Source organism: Penicillium vulpinum (assembly GCF_028829585.1).
Source record: "Penicillium vulpinum strain IBT 29486 chromosome Unknown utg000003l_segment0_segment0, whole genome shotgun sequence".
NCBI classification, from domain to species: domain Eukaryota; kingdom Fungi; phylum Ascomycota; class Eurotiomycetes; order Eurotiales; family Aspergillaceae; genus Penicillium; species Penicillium vulpinum.
Window position 1 is genome coordinate 5,509,200 of NW_026643243.1, and position 17,371 is coordinate 5,526,570.

At 48.5% G+C, this 17,371-nt stretch overlaps 7 protein-coding genes across 7 annotated transcripts; 3 read left to right on the forward strand and 4 right to left on the reverse strand.

Annotated features, from left to right (window-relative positions):
* Window positions 1-1,217: 1,217 nt before the first annotated feature.
* N7479_007133 (phenylalanine--tRNA ligase subunit alpha) lies at window positions 1,218-2,808 on the forward strand (the record flags this gene model as incomplete). The annotated part of the gene is made up of 2 exons (XM_057254827.1): window positions 1,218-2,662; window positions 2,715-2,808. The coding sequence occupies 2 exons, from the start codon at window positions 1,218-1,220 to the stop codon at window positions 2,806-2,808; spliced, it is 1,539 nt and encodes a 512-aa protein (XP_057108689.1).
* An 891-nt stretch (window positions 2,809-3,699) lies between these two features.
* Window positions 3,700-4,258, reverse strand: rps21 (40S ribosomal protein eS21; the record flags this gene model as incomplete). Its single annotated transcript, XM_057254828.1, has 2 exons — window positions 3,700-3,934; window positions 4,227-4,258. 2 exons carry the CDS (start codon window positions 4,256-4,258, stop codon window positions 3,700-3,702), a joined length of 267 nt encoding a protein of 88 aa, XP_057108690.1.
* A 275-nt stretch (window positions 4,259-4,533) lies between these two features.
* N7479_007135 (uncharacterized protein) lies at window positions 4,534-5,310 on the reverse strand (the record flags this gene model as incomplete). Its single annotated transcript, XM_057254829.1, has 1 exon — window positions 4,534-5,310. The coding sequence occupies one exon, from the start codon at window positions 5,308-5,310 to the stop codon at window positions 4,534-4,536; it is 777 nt and encodes a 258-aa protein (XP_057108691.1).
* Window positions 5,311-6,277: 967 nt separating this feature from the next.
* On the reverse strand, window positions 6,278-8,177 carry N7479_007136 (putative IMP dehydrogenase; the record flags this gene model as incomplete). Its single annotated transcript, XM_057254830.1, has 3 exons — window positions 6,278-7,419; window positions 7,624-7,932; window positions 7,988-8,177. The coding sequence occupies 3 exons, from the start codon at window positions 8,175-8,177 to the stop codon at window positions 6,278-6,280; spliced, it is 1,641 nt and encodes a 546-aa protein (XP_057108692.1).
* Window positions 8,178-8,914: 737 nt separating this feature from the next.
* Window positions 8,915-10,172, forward strand: N7479_007137 (oxidoreductase, short-chain dehydrogenase/reductase family; the record flags this gene model as incomplete). Its single annotated transcript, XM_057254831.1, has 7 exons — window positions 8,915-8,985; window positions 9,037-9,156; window positions 9,210-9,410; window positions 9,468-9,632; window positions 9,690-9,833; window positions 9,893-10,047; window positions 10,135-10,172. The coding sequence occupies 7 exons, from the start codon at window positions 8,915-8,917 to the stop codon at window positions 10,170-10,172; spliced, it is 894 nt and encodes a 297-aa protein (XP_057108693.1).
* Window positions 10,173-10,277: 105 nt separating this feature from the next.
* On the reverse strand, window positions 10,278-10,736 carry N7479_007138 (DUF952 domain-containing protein; the record flags this gene model as incomplete). Its single annotated transcript, XM_057254832.1, has 2 exons — window positions 10,278-10,394; window positions 10,446-10,736. 2 exons carry the CDS (start codon window positions 10,734-10,736, stop codon window positions 10,278-10,280), a joined length of 408 nt encoding a protein of 135 aa, XP_057108694.1.
* A 1,166-nt stretch (window positions 10,737-11,902) lies between these two features.
* N7479_007139 (putative Ras GTPase activating protein) lies at window positions 11,903-17,356 on the forward strand (the record flags this gene model as incomplete). The annotated part of the gene is made up of 2 exons (XM_057254833.1): window positions 11,903-16,412; window positions 16,467-17,356. 2 exons carry the CDS (start codon window positions 11,903-11,905, stop codon window positions 17,354-17,356), a joined length of 5,400 nt encoding a protein of 1,799 aa, XP_057108695.1.
* Between the last annotated feature and the right edge of the window lie 15 nt (window positions 17,357-17,371).

Below are 17,371 nucleotides of genomic sequence, written 5' to 3' on the forward strand. Positions count from 1 at the left end.
GGGGGAGGGGGAAGAAATTTTGAAAGGGGCGGTGATATGCCGCCTCTCTCTTTTTTTTCTATTTTTTTCCCTATTTTTTCTATTTTTTATTTTTCTCTATGTCTTCTACGGAGTAGTTAGGTAGAATCTATAATTCGTCTCTGATCACAAATAAAAGAAGAAAATAAGGTGAAAATGGGTGAAAATGGGTACCCTTTCTGCACATTACTAGATGCCCAGGTGACTGCACTGCATAAGGCGCGCACGGACTTGATCTATTATAGTTTCATATTGGGAATATATACCCTAAGGGTATATACTATGATGATCAGACATGTAGTATATATGCATCTATACGACTTCTATCCAAGTATCAAGGTACCTTATACGGAGTACAAAATACACAAATTCCCTCCTGTTTCATGTAGAAATGATCGACTCTGGGGCTAGTGTCGATCACAAGGTGGCTCCAGTTCGTGGTATTGGCTTCTCAATAGTCTAAATTCATATCCTTTGAGTGATAAAATCTACCCCTTATTTATTACCATAGGAAAAGATAGGCGAGACAGAGTTTAAAAACAATTGGCTGGGATCCAGTGGGATCCAGTTCAAGTTATTATTGAGCCTATAAGAAATCAACGGAGAATGTCTCTTCGTTAGGGTCTTCCGCGGGTCTGCCACAGATCCATATTTTGATTTTCATCGCAATTTGCGTCTTTTTTGGTGGCTGAGCCGTCGGGCTTAGCGCCGTTGTACTTGACTACTTATTCGTAATGTCTATTGGTCACGCAAGGACCTCCTGTGGTGAGAACATGAAGATGATCAACTTTTAACGGTACCTGAATCACATGGTATGAGCCATATGTGAAAATATATATATATATATAAAAGAAAATGTGTCTGCAATGCGAAAATTTTATATATATGAAAGAAAAATAACTACAATATACATATATACAATGGTGTAGGGATAGGTACATGTAGTCGGTACATATCTCCCAACCTTGAAATAGGTGATTAGATGTGTATCAGGGTCAAGTGGCAGTGCGAAGTCAACAAGTCAACTGGCCAACAGCCAACGGTCAACGGCGGGGGTGAAATGGCAGAAATGGTCGGTGTGCCTTGCCGTATTATCTTTTGGGAATCCCGTAGAGTCATAATTCTGCGAAATATTGTCCGATCAAAAGAACGCCCTTCAACACACTCAAAAATCGATTCTGCAGGAGAAGGCTGCAGCCATGGCGTCCGACTTGACAAACCAGATTTTGGACGCCCTGTACGCGTCCGATGCGCCCATCTTCTCCAGCGAAGCCTTCCCCTCCACCCCCTCATTGAATGTCAAGAGTGCGCTCGACCGCCTTGATTCCCGGCAGATGGTCGAATATGAGACCTTAGAGAAGGAAATCGTTACTCTCACTGCTGAGGGTCAGGAGATTGCCGCCAATGGCAGTCACGAGGCCAAGGTCTTCGCCGTGGTGCTTGCTGCTATGGACGGATTGAAGATCTCCGACTTGCCAGGAATTGTGGGCAAGGAGAACGCCAAAGTTGGCCAAGGAAACGCTTTCAAGCGTGGTTGGATTAAGAAGGACAAGGATTTGCTGCGGGCATCCACAGACTCAATTGTCGACGAGACGCAACAGCAGCTGCTTGAGGTTCAAAAAACAAAGTCTCTGGACGATAAAAAGGTCATGCTTGATCTCAAGCGGAGAAAGTTGGTTGGTCTGGCAAAGGAGATTGCTTTCAAGATCAGCAAGGGTCCCAAGTACGCCCGAGAATTCGTCAAGGAGCAGACCGACCTCACCCCAGAGATGCTCGCCAGTGGCTCGTGGAAGACGGCGCATCTCAAGCCCTACAACTTCAATGCCAAGGGTGCCCCGACTCCATGTGGTACTCTACACCCGCTGAACAAGGTGCGAGCAGAGTTCCGCAGCATCTTCTTTGACATGGGTTTCGAGGAGATGCCAACCAACCGCTTTGTCGAGACCGGCTTCTGGAACTTCGACGCTCTGTTCGTGCCCCAGCAACACCCCGCCCGTGATCTCCAGGATACCTTCTACATCTCCGACCCTGCCGTGGCCGACCCTCCTCGTGCGGATCCCCCCAACGACCCCCACGTCCGAGCTCAAGACAAGTCCGAGAAGCCTCTCGACTTCCAAAAGTATTGGGATAACGTTCGTGAGGTCCACGAGCACGGAAAGTTCGGCTCAATTGGCTACCGCTACCCCTGGAGCGCGGATGAGTCGCTCCGCCTTGTGCTCCGCACCCACACCACCTCCATCTCGACCTACATGCTGCACAAGCTGGCCGCCAACCCCCGGCCGGCTCGCTTCTTCAGTATCGATCGTGTCTTCCGGAATGAGTCCGTCGACGCTACCCATCTGGCAGAGTTCCACCAGGTCGAGGGTGTCATTGCCGACTTCGGTCTGACTCTTGGTGGTCTGATTGGATTCATGGAGGTCTTCTTCGCCAAGATGGGCATCCACAAGCTGCGCTTCAAGCCCGCCTACAACCCTTACACTGAGCCCAGTATGGAGATCTTCGGTTACCACGATGGTCTCGGAAAGTGGGTTGAGATTGGTAACAGTGGCATGTTCCGCCCAGAGATGCTGGAATCTATGGGTCTGCCCAAGGACCTGAGAGTCTACGGATGGGGATTGAGTCTTGAGAGACCCACCATGATCAAGTACGTTGAATCAGCTACCTAGCATTCATTTCCATTTACTAACATCTATTAGGTACGCTGTCAGCAACATCCGTGAGCTGCTCGGTCACAAGGTCGACCTGAACTTCATTGAGACCAACCCGGCCATTCGTCTCGAGAAGGATTAAACAGCGAAAGACTCATAGAGAAAAAAGAACGTGCTTTTAGTTGTGTCTTGCTTGTGGGCTCTTCTCGCTTTCAATCACGAGTTTATGTGGAAGGGAACGTATTACATATCAACGATGGACAGGATGTGAATAAAATACTTGATAAAGCAAGACTCCAGCGTAGTCAGTCAATGTAGGTGCAATTGAAAAAACAGAGTATCCAGTATGGTATTCATCTAGCTTTGTCTACAATGGATGTCCTGTCCGTATCTGTGCCCCAGCGCATGGATCTCTGCAACAGTGGCTCTTCAGCAGGCGGGAGCTCGGAAGCATGATCTTCGGCATTAAAAAGTATTTCTACCTCCTCACTCATGGAAATGGAGACACTGAAGACCAAGACCAGCTAACCAGTCTGGTTTTCAAGTCTACATTGAATGAGGAGGTATTTATATGCCGAGGAGAAGAAAGAAAAGGAAGTAGACAAAGACTAAGAAATATATGATAGGGATATCGATTCGATTTTTTGGCATTGCTTTTTTTTTTGGCTTGTGCTTCATGAGGTTGGGTGGGAGTCTATCACAAAAAGAGAACAGGCGGGGATTCGTAGAGAAAAAAAAACCTGACCCATCAAGTCGTCGATATTCCATTCATTTCGAGAGATAAGGTAGGAAAACAGGAGTTTCTCAGAGGAGAAAAAGAAAAAAATGAACTAAGGAACATAACTATATCCCTTGCGTCCTTTTTTGGTCTTGAAACCAACTCCCCGAACACGGACCATCAAGCCACGGTTCCTCTGCAGCGAGTTAGCCTTATTGAACATATGAAACATGCAGTATATAGATGAACACAACGTACCATAAAATCAACCCGTCAACACCATCCGTTAAAAAAAACCACATTGCTGCGGATAATTTAGCGCTGGCTGGAGGCGGCCCAAACGTTCTTGAGGAAACCGTCACGCTGAGCAAGGCGGTTGAAGGAGTCGTCGCTCTCGCCGCGGGCACGGATGAAGCCGCAAAGAGCGTAGGTCTGGTTGTCACCGGTGTAACGGCCGTTCTCGTCAACCTTGCCGACGGAGAGCTGGACAGAGGCGTGGTCGTTGGCCTTGATGATGCGGTTGGTGGCGCTGCACTTGCGGGGCACGTAGCTGTTGAGAGGGAAGTCATGTTAGTTGTCTGCATTCTTGTTTTTTGGTTTTTGCGAGCGAATATGTTCCCCTCCAATAACCTGCTGTGCCCTGGTTTTTTTGGTAGCTCGCCGACAATCGCAATCACGCAGCATTGCAGATTATTTTTCAGTCCTTGCAATCTCCGATCACACCGGGTACATCTCTTGAGCTTGGAATCGAGGCGAGATCTCTGATTGTATGCGACCACGCAGACACAGGGCACAGGGTATATTGGGATTGTAGGAACGGGTGTAAAATCCATAGCACGTACAGATCGACGATCTCTCCCTTCTCGTTCTCCATTTTGGCGGGTGTGGTGGTGAGGTTTTGACGGGCGACGGTGAGGTTGGAGGTGGATGGTTTTTCTGCCGCACATTAAATTGAAGACCTCAAATGATTTGTGTGGGTCATGTGACCCTTTGTCGAGGGCTGGCGTGGCTGAAGTGGGGCAGGCGTGGGTTTAGCGGGAACTGTACTAGAGGCCGTGGCAATTTCAAATTCAATTCCCGAGATCACATCAATTGCTAGGACTATGTAGTTATGTAGGGCTAACTGTAGTATGGGTAAATCTATGTATTTTACAGATTACTCTTTTCCCTCTCTTCCTGCAAGACGTCCTTCTTCCATCCTACCGACACCTCTCGTGCACTTCCTTTCTTAAACCGTACAATAACAACTCTGTCGGACTCTCCTCGCCTGGAAGTCCCTTTAAGCTCAGGTCCGGGAGAATTCAGACCCAACACAGATCGCCCATCGCCGGTCATGTGGATCATTTTTGGAGATATGCATTTCTCTGTCCATGGAGGAGAACCCGAATGGACGAAGTCAACAAGCGCTTGACGACGCTTCTCCATTTCTTCCACAGAAGCATTTACACGAGGCTCCTTGTCCAGGAATCCTGACACCAAATGCAACAGAAGGAATTGCGGTGGGAATAGAATGATTTCTGCCTTTTGAGCACGGCTAACCCACTCTGACGCCGGAAGAAACTGTGCCTCCGTAACCTCGATTCCACCGTCACTCGTTGGGATCTCATGCTGCTCGTGTTCGCCCTCTGCTGGGAGTTGGTCGAGAAGCTTCTTATCCACATTTACAGGCAAAGGCAAGAAATACAGATACATCTGGGTGGTGTATCGCTTGGGGACATTGGTTGGCGTAACCCAGCGAGTAAAAGGAATTAATTGGCCTATAGAGTCAGCGTGCTGCTTTCGGGTCTCGATTATGCAAATTAAGCATTTACCTATATCGGGCTCGGCATCACTGTTTTGCTGCTTCAGCCACTCATCAAAAGTAGTCTTGTTCTGGTGAATGAGTCTTCTGCCTGCCTCTCGGTTAGGCTCGTCGACGGCAAGCATCTTCCCGGTGCTCTGATCTTTAGCTAGAAGAATTCCACTCTCTTCAAAGAGCTCCCTGATCGCTGCACGCCGATAACTAGGGGAATCTTCGTGCCGTGCTAGGTCTTCGGGCGGTGGGCATTCCCCATCTTGGCTGGATAGGTTGCCACCTGGAAAGACATGCGCAGATGCAAAAGAGGTAGAGGTCTTCACGCGATGAAGAAGAAGGATCTCATTCTTTGAAGATATGAGAAGCACGCTACAGAATAGTTAGTTTTGCCTTTGTTTTAGAATCCATGGATATGTCCCTTGGATAACATCACTGTATGGACATCTCTATCATGTGGTCCCTTCTTGTTGGCTTACCTAGAACTAGGCCGGGGCACCGTGGGCTCACTACCACGTTTTGTGCTAGACATTTTCTGAGGAATTGATGGAGCCGAAGAGGTTTTAGTTGTGTATTTTCTCACAGTAGATTTACCGTTTGGGCGCTGAAATGACTGGACCGAGGCAATGTGAAATGCGCGAGATGTTCGAGATGTCCGAAGGCCAGCGGCAAATCGATGACCCAGTCGTTGTCCTAACCTGTGATGACGGAGATATTCTTGATAGATAAAGGACATTGCAAGATCTTGAAGCCGAAGAACGGCTTCTCGATGTTTATAGTCAAGGGCAGAGACCTCGGGAGCCGATAGCCTAGGCAGTTCCTTGTTACCCCGCGTGCAGCTTAACTCCATCAAGCTTAGCCGAATGCAGCCACATGTGCTCGGGCGACCTCCAGGGCTTCCTACCAGACTACATTACTGTTTGGATAAATTAAGAGAAAAATTAAACGTGGTTGCTCATTAATGGAAATGGCGTAAATCTTCATATCATAAACTCCTATCCTGTACCCTTATTTTAATTTTCAGGCCCCATCATCCATCGGGGTTAACCCCGATGATGTATTCACAAAAAAAGCCCAGTCAGCTCTTACAAAGCTTGGATCTTACGAGTAAAGCTTCTTGTCGTAGCTGTGGAGACCGTGGACGTTACCCTCGGTCATAGCGCTGGCACTTCTCATCTCGAAACGCACAGTGCCCTGGTTGACACCATCGTGCAGAGCGTCCAGGCTCTGGACACCAATGTCCTGCAGGGAGTGCTGGATACCGGCAACGAGGTAAGGAATGAATTTGGTGACGGAACCGCGGTCAAGGACGGATCCAGCGACACCCTGAGCGACAAGGACACGGTCCTTCTCGGAGAAGTAGCGAGCGGTACCAGCGTTGCTGGCCTTGCTATCCTTTCCGTCACCACCGGCCTTCTTATCCTCCATGGCGGCAATGCTGCCCATGCCACGGTAGGCCTTGACGAGCTGGCCCTCGTTGCTGACGTAGTACTCACCGGGAGACTCGGTGGTACCGGCAAGGAGACCGCCCATCATGACGGTGCTGGCACCCATGGCCAGACCCTTGACGATGTGACCAACGTTCTGGACACCACCATCGGCGATACAGGGAACGCCGAAGCGAGCGGCAAATGATGCAACGCTGCGCACGGAGGCAGCCTGGGGACGGCCAACAGCCATAACCTCCTGGGTGATACAGGCACTACCGCTGCCCATGCCAATTCTCAGGCCATCGACACCGGCGGCAATCAAAGCAGCAGCCTGCTCACGAGTGACAACGTTACCACCGATAACGTCGATCTCGGGCATAGTCTTCTTAATGTACTTAATCATCTCGATCTGGTACATAGAGTTACCCTGGCTGGAGTCCAGAATAACAATGTCCAATCCAGCCTCAACAAGAAGCTTAAGGCGGTTCTTGTCCTCCTCGCGAGTACCAATAGCAGCGGCAGAAATCAGCTGCTTGGAGTCGGGGAGCTTGGAGGCCAGAGGGTAGTGGAGGTTCTTCATCAGATCAGAGCGGGAAAGCAGGGAGACAATGTTGCCATTGGCATCAACAATGGGGAGCTTTCCCTTCTTGGACTGACGGAGGACCTCGTTGGCCTCGGCCAGGGTGGTGCCAGCGGGGGCAGTAACAAGATCCGTGGCCATGATGGCAGTCACGGGTGCGTTATCATCAGTGTGGAACTGAATGTCACGCGAGGTAACCATTCCAACGAGCTTGGACTTGAGGGTTCCGTTCTCTATGTTCAAACATTAGCATTTGCTGGTGAAAGCTGATGTGAGGACAATATCCAAGATAGACAAATTGTTCAGATAAAATCTGGTTCTCTACAGTGCAACTTTCGTTGCTGCAGTGGAACGAAAGTTATAATTAAAAGAGGATGGTCATCATGCAAAGTGGATGTGCGGGTGCTGGGAGAAGGATATTCTGATGGGTATCTTACCAGTGACAGGGAAGCCACCGAAGCCCCACTTGGCCTTCAGCTCCTTGGCTTCACCAACAGTGGCCTTGGGAGAGAGGACAACAGGGTCCAGAATGAAACCGTTCTCGTATCTCTTAACCTTGCGGACCATCTCTGCCTGATCCTCAGGAGAGCAGTTGTGGTGGATAACACCCAGACCACCGAGCAGAGCCATGTGGATGGCCATGTTGTGCTCGGTGACTGTGTCCATGGGCGAGGAGAGAAGGGGAGCCTTCAGGGAGATACGCTTGGTAACAGGGGTTTCCAAAGAGACATCGGAAGCGGGGAAGCCTATTAGGGTTAGATAAGGAAGTTTTTTTTTTTCGGACCGTGAATTTCGGCTTACCGATGTAACCGGGCAGGATCAAGAAATCATTGTAGGTCAATGCACCGTGCTTGTCAGAATCAAGCAGGGTATCCGCATCAAGACCATCAAGGGTGGTATAGGTATCCAAAACCTCCAAGGCCTTGGTGTAGTCGGTGATCTCAGCCTTCATGGCGGCACCAGGTGCAGCGTCACCGGCGGTGATAGGCATGATTAGAAGAAGGAGAGTTTAAAAGAACGAGTGAGACACGACCCGAGGGAAAATCTTAATCAACAGAAAGAAACGTTCTGCTGATGGAGAAAGTCGAGCTTTCCCAAGGAAGAGAAAGAAGAAGAAAAAGGTCGAGCGAAAAAAGTTTCCTTTTCTCTTCCGTGCACGGCCAAGCCATGAAGGAGCTTGTCTACTTCCGGTATAGCGTACTGCTTTTTTCACAGTTCCCTCCGCTGATTGGTTCGTAAACGAGTTACTTAAGGCGGTGAGCTTGTTTTTGCTTAGCCGTCTTTCTATATTGATGCATGTATGTATGTACGTCGGTACTAGTATGTAGATCGTGCTAAGACCTTATGTACTTTAATAGAATAATGTAACGTTGTTACCTTGATTCCGATATGCGCTCTTATGAAAGGCATATTGCCGATTAATTGGATATAAATATCAGATGCCGTACAGCACAGCTTTCGAAGTCGGTAGTAAATGCCCAATGTCAGTTGGTTATAATTGTCAAGATGCTATTGATCCCTATACAAAACCATTGAACGAAGGGAGATTCATTTTTTATATGCCTGGTTGGCCGTGCAACGGATCAGCGATCTCGCCAGCGGCTTCGATTCCCGTATGGATCTGTAGCCATATGACGACAGGATGATAGTAACGAATGCGGCAAACACAGCGTCTTAAAGGTGGTATCATTTTATCCAATTATTCTAAACATCGTTTCTCCTATCAGCATGGAATCTTCTATGGGTGAACATGGCGCCTTCAAGCCTGCACCGTCGGCACAGGCTCAGAACAAGCCGGGGTGAGTGATATTTTACCCGAATGAAATAATTCCACTTAGATGGTGTGCTAGATTGGAGAGCATAATGACAGAGGCCAGTGAGTCAACCAAACTAGAGGGCTCTTGCGGCTTTGCTGAATATGCGGGTTCTGGGAAGCTGAAAGGCAAAAATGCTCTAATTACCGGCGGAGAGTATGTGTAGCAACTTTGCAGGAACAAACTTAGTTGGGTTAATCATCTCTTAGTTCTGGGATTGGACGATCAGTTGCTATTTTGATGACTAGAGAGGGTGCGGATGTTACCATCGTTTTTTTGCCCTCGGAACAGCCAGACGCAGAGGCAACCAAAACGTCTGTTGAGCAAGAGAAGAGGACCTGCCTTCTTATCTCAGGTGATTTGAGAGATCGCAACCTATGTCGCCACGCAGTGGATGAACATGTCAAGAAGTCAGTATGGAGTACTGTTTCAAGTATGAACAAATGACTGACCCTGAGAATTTACAGATACGGCACGATCAATATATTGGTCAATAATGCGTTGAAACAGTACCGATGTACGGAATTTGAAGACATCGATCTGGATAAGACTGAAGACATCTTCAGTACGAATATAGTTCAGATGATTGCCATGGCGAAGTTTGCTCTTCCTCATATGGCACGAGGTGATTCGTAGGTGCTCTCTTGTCTAATATATTATATCAACATATACTCATGCTCTTTCTCCAGGATCATCAATACTTCTTCTATTGTGGCTTTTCGTGGTTCAGGAAACATGATTGATTATGCTGCAACTAAGGGAGCTATCATTAGTTTTACTAGGGCTTTAGCAACATATTTGATTCCTAAGGGTATTCGAGTCAATGCAGTCGCGTGAGGATCATCCATCCATGACTGATTGAAGGTACATACTGACGTATTTCCAATTCCAGTCCAGGTGCGATCTATACACCAATTCAAGTTGACACCCGAAGTGCCCAACAGATGGAAGGATGGGGTCAGAAAGTTGGTCTCGGCCGACCAGGTGAGCCTAGTGAGGTTGCTACAAGCTTCGTCTTCTTAGCTAGTGCGGGTGCTTCTCTATACTGTGAGTGGTCAATATCCCACATCTTCAACCCCTTCCCATTTTTTGAACTGTCGGCTAATATATAATATATAATCACTACATTTGCAGATGGGCAAGTGCTGCACTGTTACCCGCTTGGCGACTAAATGGTGTTACAGGGAGCGATCTATACCAGTGGAGGGGTTGGTGGAACATTTTTCTGAATGTGTGCTTGTCATTGGTATCAAATTGAAATTCAACGGGATATAAAATCAGTACAGGAGCCATGGCTTCGCTGCAGTAAGAGCTTTGTTCCATCCCTCGTCATTCTGCCAGATGGCGACACTCTCAATCTCCTCTCTGCCCAGTTTGAGTCCATTGTAGAGATGCTAGGCTTTATTTCAGAAAATTTCAATTTCACACCGATATATTCAACTTACTGGGAAGAGTCCTTCGCCGGGTCGAGGGCCGCATACTTTGCCGTCTGGGGACTCCCAGCGGATATCTTGGATCACACGATGATATTCGATCCGCAATACATACACAAGTGGTTCCTCCGTGAAAAATGTTTTCAATGTGTTTCCCACCTGGTGTGCCATCGAGAGGTGGATGAAGCCAGAGGTCTCATCCAGTTCGCTTACCACAAGCCGGTCAGGAATTGGCTCGCGGACTGGGGTGGTGGAAGGCACAATTTTGTAGATGTAGCGAGGTTGAGAAAGCAGTGATGCCATGATGGAAGTTATGGGAGGAAGAAAATTAATTCACCGAAGTCAGTGATAAGAGAATCAAAGTTAAGGTCCACGGGTTGGTGGTTGCATCCATGGATTTATTGGCGGGGTCGGTTTAATCGGCAACTTGCCTTTCAAACGCTCTGTGGGATTATTGCGCCATTTTTTGTACGGTATATAAAGCACCCGAATTTAGATAAATATGCGATATCATATCTGAAATGGTTTCTTTGGCTTTCAATGATATATCTGAATTCACACCGAACTTATTGCCTGTTATATATATCTATGGACGTTGAGCAACGACATATATTTTAACCGCCAAGATAAGGAGGATTGTTTATGTCAGTGTCGAGCATGATATATTTATTGGGGGAAAGTCTGGAAGTAGAGAGTCATGCCCCCTCTCAGAAGCGAACAAAGCTCTTAAGATATCAGCGAGAATGGAGCACGTAGTTATGCGTATCAATTGGCGGTCTACTTTGTGCTTTGTACAACGGCTACGGGTTCCGTACTTGGTGACTTGAGAGATCGTGAAAGATCATGTTGGTCGCACGGGACTACGAGCCCACTTAGACCTGCCTAATTGCACAAGCCACTTTTGCCAAGACTGCAGGCATCCTGATACTGACAGGTCAGATATTTGTATTGGAAGGAATGTTCAGCTTATCGAGCAACTTTACTGTGAGAGACCTTTGCGATTTCAGACATTGGAGTAATTGCAAATGGGTAATAAGCGTATAGTAAGTAACAGGTCCATGTTCAAGGTGTGACCTGTCGAGTAACACAATCTCTTAGTTCTTCATTGCACGTGATTCAAGATCGACAAGCCACAATCACCTGATGGCGCTATACCCGATCTAGAGATTTGTTGTGCCCCCTGCGCCCACTTTGGGGAATCTTGGTCGCACTTGCCCCCACCGTCAACAATTCCATCATCGGGGATACACGAGTCCAGAGCTTGTGTTGACACAAGTCGCGCGTCTATTGGATTTTTCTCGCCAAGTCATGGGAGGTTGCCCTTGAATGTTATCTCCAAAACATCTGTCCGAAAAAGGTCTTGGAGACCTTGTTTAACCTGCGCATTCCGCTTCTACCACCAGAGCAGGGATGCGGTCAAAGCAGCGCGATATTCTCCAATCTAATTTTGCATGCCACCCTGAGATTAAATGATGTCAACTCAATTTCCATCCCTCAAGCGGGCCCAGACGGACTTTCCCTCGCAGTCGACCAGCCCGTTACGACACGGGTCGACAGCGTCCACGAACTCGTCTACATATTCTGTCGCGTCAAGCACGTTCGCTCCTAGTCGGACTAGTACTGTCTCCTCTAATGCATCAGTATCAAACAACCTGGGTCACTTCCGAGGGAAGAGTGAGACAAGCAGTATGAGCTCAGCAACGACTGTTACGGACGCAATGGAACGAGGAAATTGGTCAAATGCTGGTACAGCATATGACAATATTCGCCGATCTCTACGACCACTACAACAAGCCCCTAATACCCCATCGTCAACCACGAAGAGTGGTGGGTACCGACATTCACGAAGCCAAACAATCGGCGAATCTAGCCCGTGGAAGGAAAATCGACCTGGCACCCCCGAATCGCGTAATCTCCATCTCCAGGAGAACCAGTCTCCACGTCACAAAACACACAACTACGAGGCCCAGAGCCCCCCACCGCCCACCTCTCCTAACCATTGGTCTACTGTGCCCGGAACATCGCGTCCTTCGTCTCCCCAAAAGACATTGCTACATCCACCGCAGCTGACTGCTGCGCTCTCTGCACCTGAGCTTGAAACGTTGCAAAAATCATCCACAGGCCATCTTAGAACTCTCTCGAAGTTTGCACAGTCTGGCGAAAACGAATTTGGCGCGGCCGCAGCCTCTGTGGTGGGTTTGCAAGGCCGACGACGCCTCAAACGAGCCGGCTCCGTAGCTGGAAGAAATGGTGCAATATCTCCTGAAAAGCCGAAGGCATCCTCTTGGGCTGCCGGCAATTGGATGGATCAGCAGCGACAATTCATCCAAGCATACGAGTATCTGTGCCACATTGGAGAAGCTAAACAGTGGATTGAAGATGTTATTCAAAAGCAAATTCCACCAATTGTTCAGCTGGAGGAAGGACTGCGAGATGGTGTCACTTTGGCGGAGGTGGTGCAAGCAATGTATGCAGGCAAGACCCTTCGCATTTTCCGACACCCCAAGTTACAATACCGCCATTCAGACAACATCGCCTTGTTTTTCCGATTCCTTGATGAAATTGAGTTACCAGAGCTGTTTCGATTTGAACTCATCGACTTGTATGAAAAGAAAAACCTTCCCAAGGTCATACACTGTATTCACGCGTTGTCATGGTTGCTCTTCAAAAATGGTATGCTAGACTTCCGCATGGGCAATTTGGTTGGTCAGCTCGAGTTTGAACACCACGAACTTGAGAAGACCCAAAAAGGACTGGACAAGGCTGGTGTGAGCATGCCTAGCTTTGCGGGTATGGCTGCAAACTTTGGTGCGGAGCCTGAACCAGAACCTGAGCCTGTTGAATCGGAGGAGGACCGTATTGATCGAGAATTGCACGAAAATGAAGTCTCAATTTGTGATTTCCAGGCCCAAATTAGAGGAGCTATGATGCGCTTACAGCTTGGCAACACAATGAACGATCTGTGGGACTTTGAACCTCTCCTCATTGAGCTACAGTCACGTCTGCGTGGTGATTGGGCACGGCAAATTAGTGCATACCGTCTAAGCATGCTCCAGTTTGCAGTTGGGCTGCAGGCCATTAGCCGAGGCTTTATTGTACGTCGCGGTCAGCAAGGTGACAGGCAATGGCGGCAATCCCAGGAAACAGATGTTCTGCAATTACAGAGTCTGATTCGGGGGGCTAGGGCTCGTGCCCAAGCTAGTCACCTAAAAACTCGCGCCCGACGAGAAGAGTCCGGCATCAAGCAGATCCAGGCCGCGATAAGAGGTGCATTGCAACGCATGAATGTTGGCGACCAATACGAAGAGTCCCGACATGCTGAAAATGATGTGCAATCACTTCAAGCTTTCATCCGCGGTGCCTTACAACGTAGCCAGATAAATGCTCAGTCTCAAGAGCTGAAACAAGTTGGCAGCTCCGTCAAGTTGCTCCAAGCCGCCATCCGTGGTACATTGCAACGGAGACAGATGAATGCTCAGTCTCAAGAGGTGAAGCAGGTTGGCAGTTCCGTTAGGTTGCTTCAAGCTGCCATCCGTGGCACCTTACAACGAAGACAGATGAATGCTCAGTCTCAAGAAGTGGAGCAGGTTGGCACTTCCGTCAAGTCATTCCAGGCAGCCATTCGTGGTGCCTTGCAACGAAGACAGATGAATGCCCATTCTCATGAGGTGAAACTAATTGAAACACCCGTCAAGTCGCTTCAAGCGGTCATTCGAGGATCGATTGCCCGTCAAAACTTGTCTCAGATGAAGGTTCTGCTCAACAACGAAGCACCTCAAATTGTCTGCATTCAATCAATTGTCAGGGCTCTGATTGCCAGGGAACGCCAAACTCTGCTGCTGGAGGAACTTGAAGAAACCGAAAATGAGTGTACTGCACTGCAAGCTATCGCGCGGGCCGCTGCGGTAAGAAAAAACACCTCGGCCATTCGTACCGAGCTTGCGGAACATCTACTACCAGTGATCGACCTGCAGGCCACTCTCAGGGGACAGGCTTTGAGAGAATCCCTGGATGCCCAGAGGACCACATTGCTCGAGGAAGGATGTTCTATCTTGGAACTACAGTCCCGATCCCGTGGCGTCATCCACAGGAACTACCTACTTGCACAGCGACATGAGCTGGAACAGCAGGAACATGCTATCATTGATCTGCAAGCCCTTGCCCGTGCTGCTATCTCACGAATGGAGGTGGGCGACATATTGTCTAACCTTGAAGATAATGAGGAAGAAATTGTGCAACTCCAATCTTTAACTCGGGCAATGCTTGCGCGAGTTGAAGTTGGCGAAGTTCTGACGGACCTGGAAGCAGAGGAAGACTTCATTACGGACTTCCAAGCACGCATCAGGGGACACATTGTCTGCAATCGCTTTGAGGAAAGACGCCAACATTATAATGAAAACATGGAGAAGGTGATCAAGGCCCAGAGTGTTATCCGAGCCCGCATTCAAGGCCAGGCTTATAAGAGCTTGACAAGCGGGAAAAATCCACCTGTTGGAACAGTCAAGGGCTTTGTGCATCTTCTCAACGACAGCGATTTTGACTTTGACGAAGAGATCGAATTCGAGCGCCTGCGGAAGGTGGTTGTTCAACAAGTGCGACAAAACGAGCTTGCTGAACAATACATCAGCCAACTTGATATCAAGATTGCACTTCTTGTCAAGAACAAGATTACCTTGGATGAAGTCGTCAAGCACCAAAAGCACTTCGGTGGCCACATTGGCAACTTGCTATCCAACACCGAGATTTCTTCCAAGGATCCCTACGATCTCAAGGCCCTTAACAAGACGTCAAGGAGAAAGTTGGACCAGTACCAAGTGTTTTTCTTCCTCCTCCAAACCCAATCACAGTACCTAGCTCGCTTGTTCCGACGACTGCGCGAGGTCAACACCTCGGACAAGGAATATGAGCGGATCCGCCACTTGATGATGGGTCTCTTTGGATATTCCCAGAAACGACGCGAGGAGTATTATCTCATTAAGCTTCTGGCACGAGCCATCAAGCAGGACATTGAAAGCTTCACATCTCTTCCTGAATATTTGCGCTGCACCTCCTTCTGGAACAAGCTTTTCGCCTCATATACCAAGTCACCACGGGACCGGAAGTTCATGCGTGATGTCTTGGGGCCTGTCGTAAAGGAGTCTGTTGTTGAAAACCCAGATCTTGATTTGGAGAGTGATCCAATTCAGATCTACCGCTCCGCAATCAACAACGAGGAGCTTCAAACAGGCCAACGAAGCCGCCGACAACCGGATCTCCCCAGAGAAGAAGCAATCAGAGATCCTGAAACCAGAGAGACATTTATTCAACATCTGCAAGATCTTCGTGACATTGTTGACCAATTATTCCTGGGTCTTGAGGACTTCTTGTACCGTATGCCATTCGGTGTCAGATATCTTGCACAGCAGATGTATCAAAATCTACTCGAGAAGTTCCCTGCTGAGGACCCGGGATTCATTCTTCAGACGGTCGGCCACTGGGTATGGAAAAATTACTTCCAGCCTGCTGTACTGGAGCCAGAGAAGTATGGTGTGATCGATCGAGGCCTCACCCAAGAACAAAAGCGAAATCTCGGAGAAATCTCCAAAGTCGTCGCTCAGATTGCATCTGGGAGACTCTTTGGGGCAGAAAATGTTTATCTCCAGCCGCTCAACAACTACATTGGAGATTCAATCCAGCGCTTAGGGCGTATCTGGGGTCAGATGATCTCAGTCCAGGATGCAGAGGCCTATTTCGACATCGATGAATTCAACGATCTCTATGCCAAGGCCAAACCCACCCTGTACATTAAGATGTCTGACATCTTCTCTATTCACCAGCTTGTGGCTTCTGAGATTAACTACATGTGCCCCCACCCTGATGACTTCCTCAAAGAACTTGTGCGAGAACTTGGCAACGTCAAGAGTAACCAGAACGAATTGATGGGCGTCAGCTCTACTGAGATCAATCTCACACTGAATCCCAAGTTGGCCCAGATTGAAGGTAAGAAATGCAAGCAAGCCGTTACCTGTTCATCTTTCTAACTCTACCTTCCAGACCCCGAAGCAGAGGTGAAGACGCTGTTTATGGAAACTAAGCGCTGCATCCTCTACATCATCCGAGTCCAATCCGGTGCCAACCTAATGGACGTCATGCTCAAGCCACCGACAGCCGAGGACGAGGAGCGGTGGCATACTTTGGTTCGGGAAGAACTGAACACTAATAACCATCGCCGAGGCGCCTACTCTGAGGCCAATAGCTTAATTGACATTAGTGCTATGAGCTACTCCGAGCTTAAAGGAATTGCACTCGAGAATATCCTTCGGCTTGAACAGAAAGGCAAGATCAATCGTCACAACTATTATCAGGATTTGTTGAACGCCATCGCCAGCGATATCCGTACCAAGCATCGCCGGAGAATTCAGCGAGAGCGTGAACTGGAGGGTGCCCGTTTGACCTCTCAGCGACTTAGTGGCCAGGCTGTCTACCTAGACCAGCAGCTCAAGACATACAACGACTACATTGAGCAGGCCATGATCACGTTGCAGAACAAGAAGGGAAAGAAGCGATTCCTGATGCCGTTTACCAAACAATGGGATCATCAACGAGAGCTGCAAAAATCCGGCAAGGTATTCAAATTTGGATCTTACAAATACTCTGCGCGCACTCTAGCAGACCGAGGTGTTTTGGTTGCCTGGAAGGGCTACGCCGAGCGGCAGTGGGATCGGGTCGACTTGACCATCTCAAGCAACGAAGTTGGTGTATTCACCATTGACGGGAGCAGCGGTGTCATGATGATTCCCGGCGCTAATGCACAGGTACCGCTGGACGACTTGCTGCAGGCTCAATTCAACAACACGCAATTCATGGACTTCTTTGACGGACAGATGCGGGTCAACGTCAACCTTTTCTTGCATTTGATCATGAAGAAGTTCTATAACGAGTGAGAGTCATGGCTTATG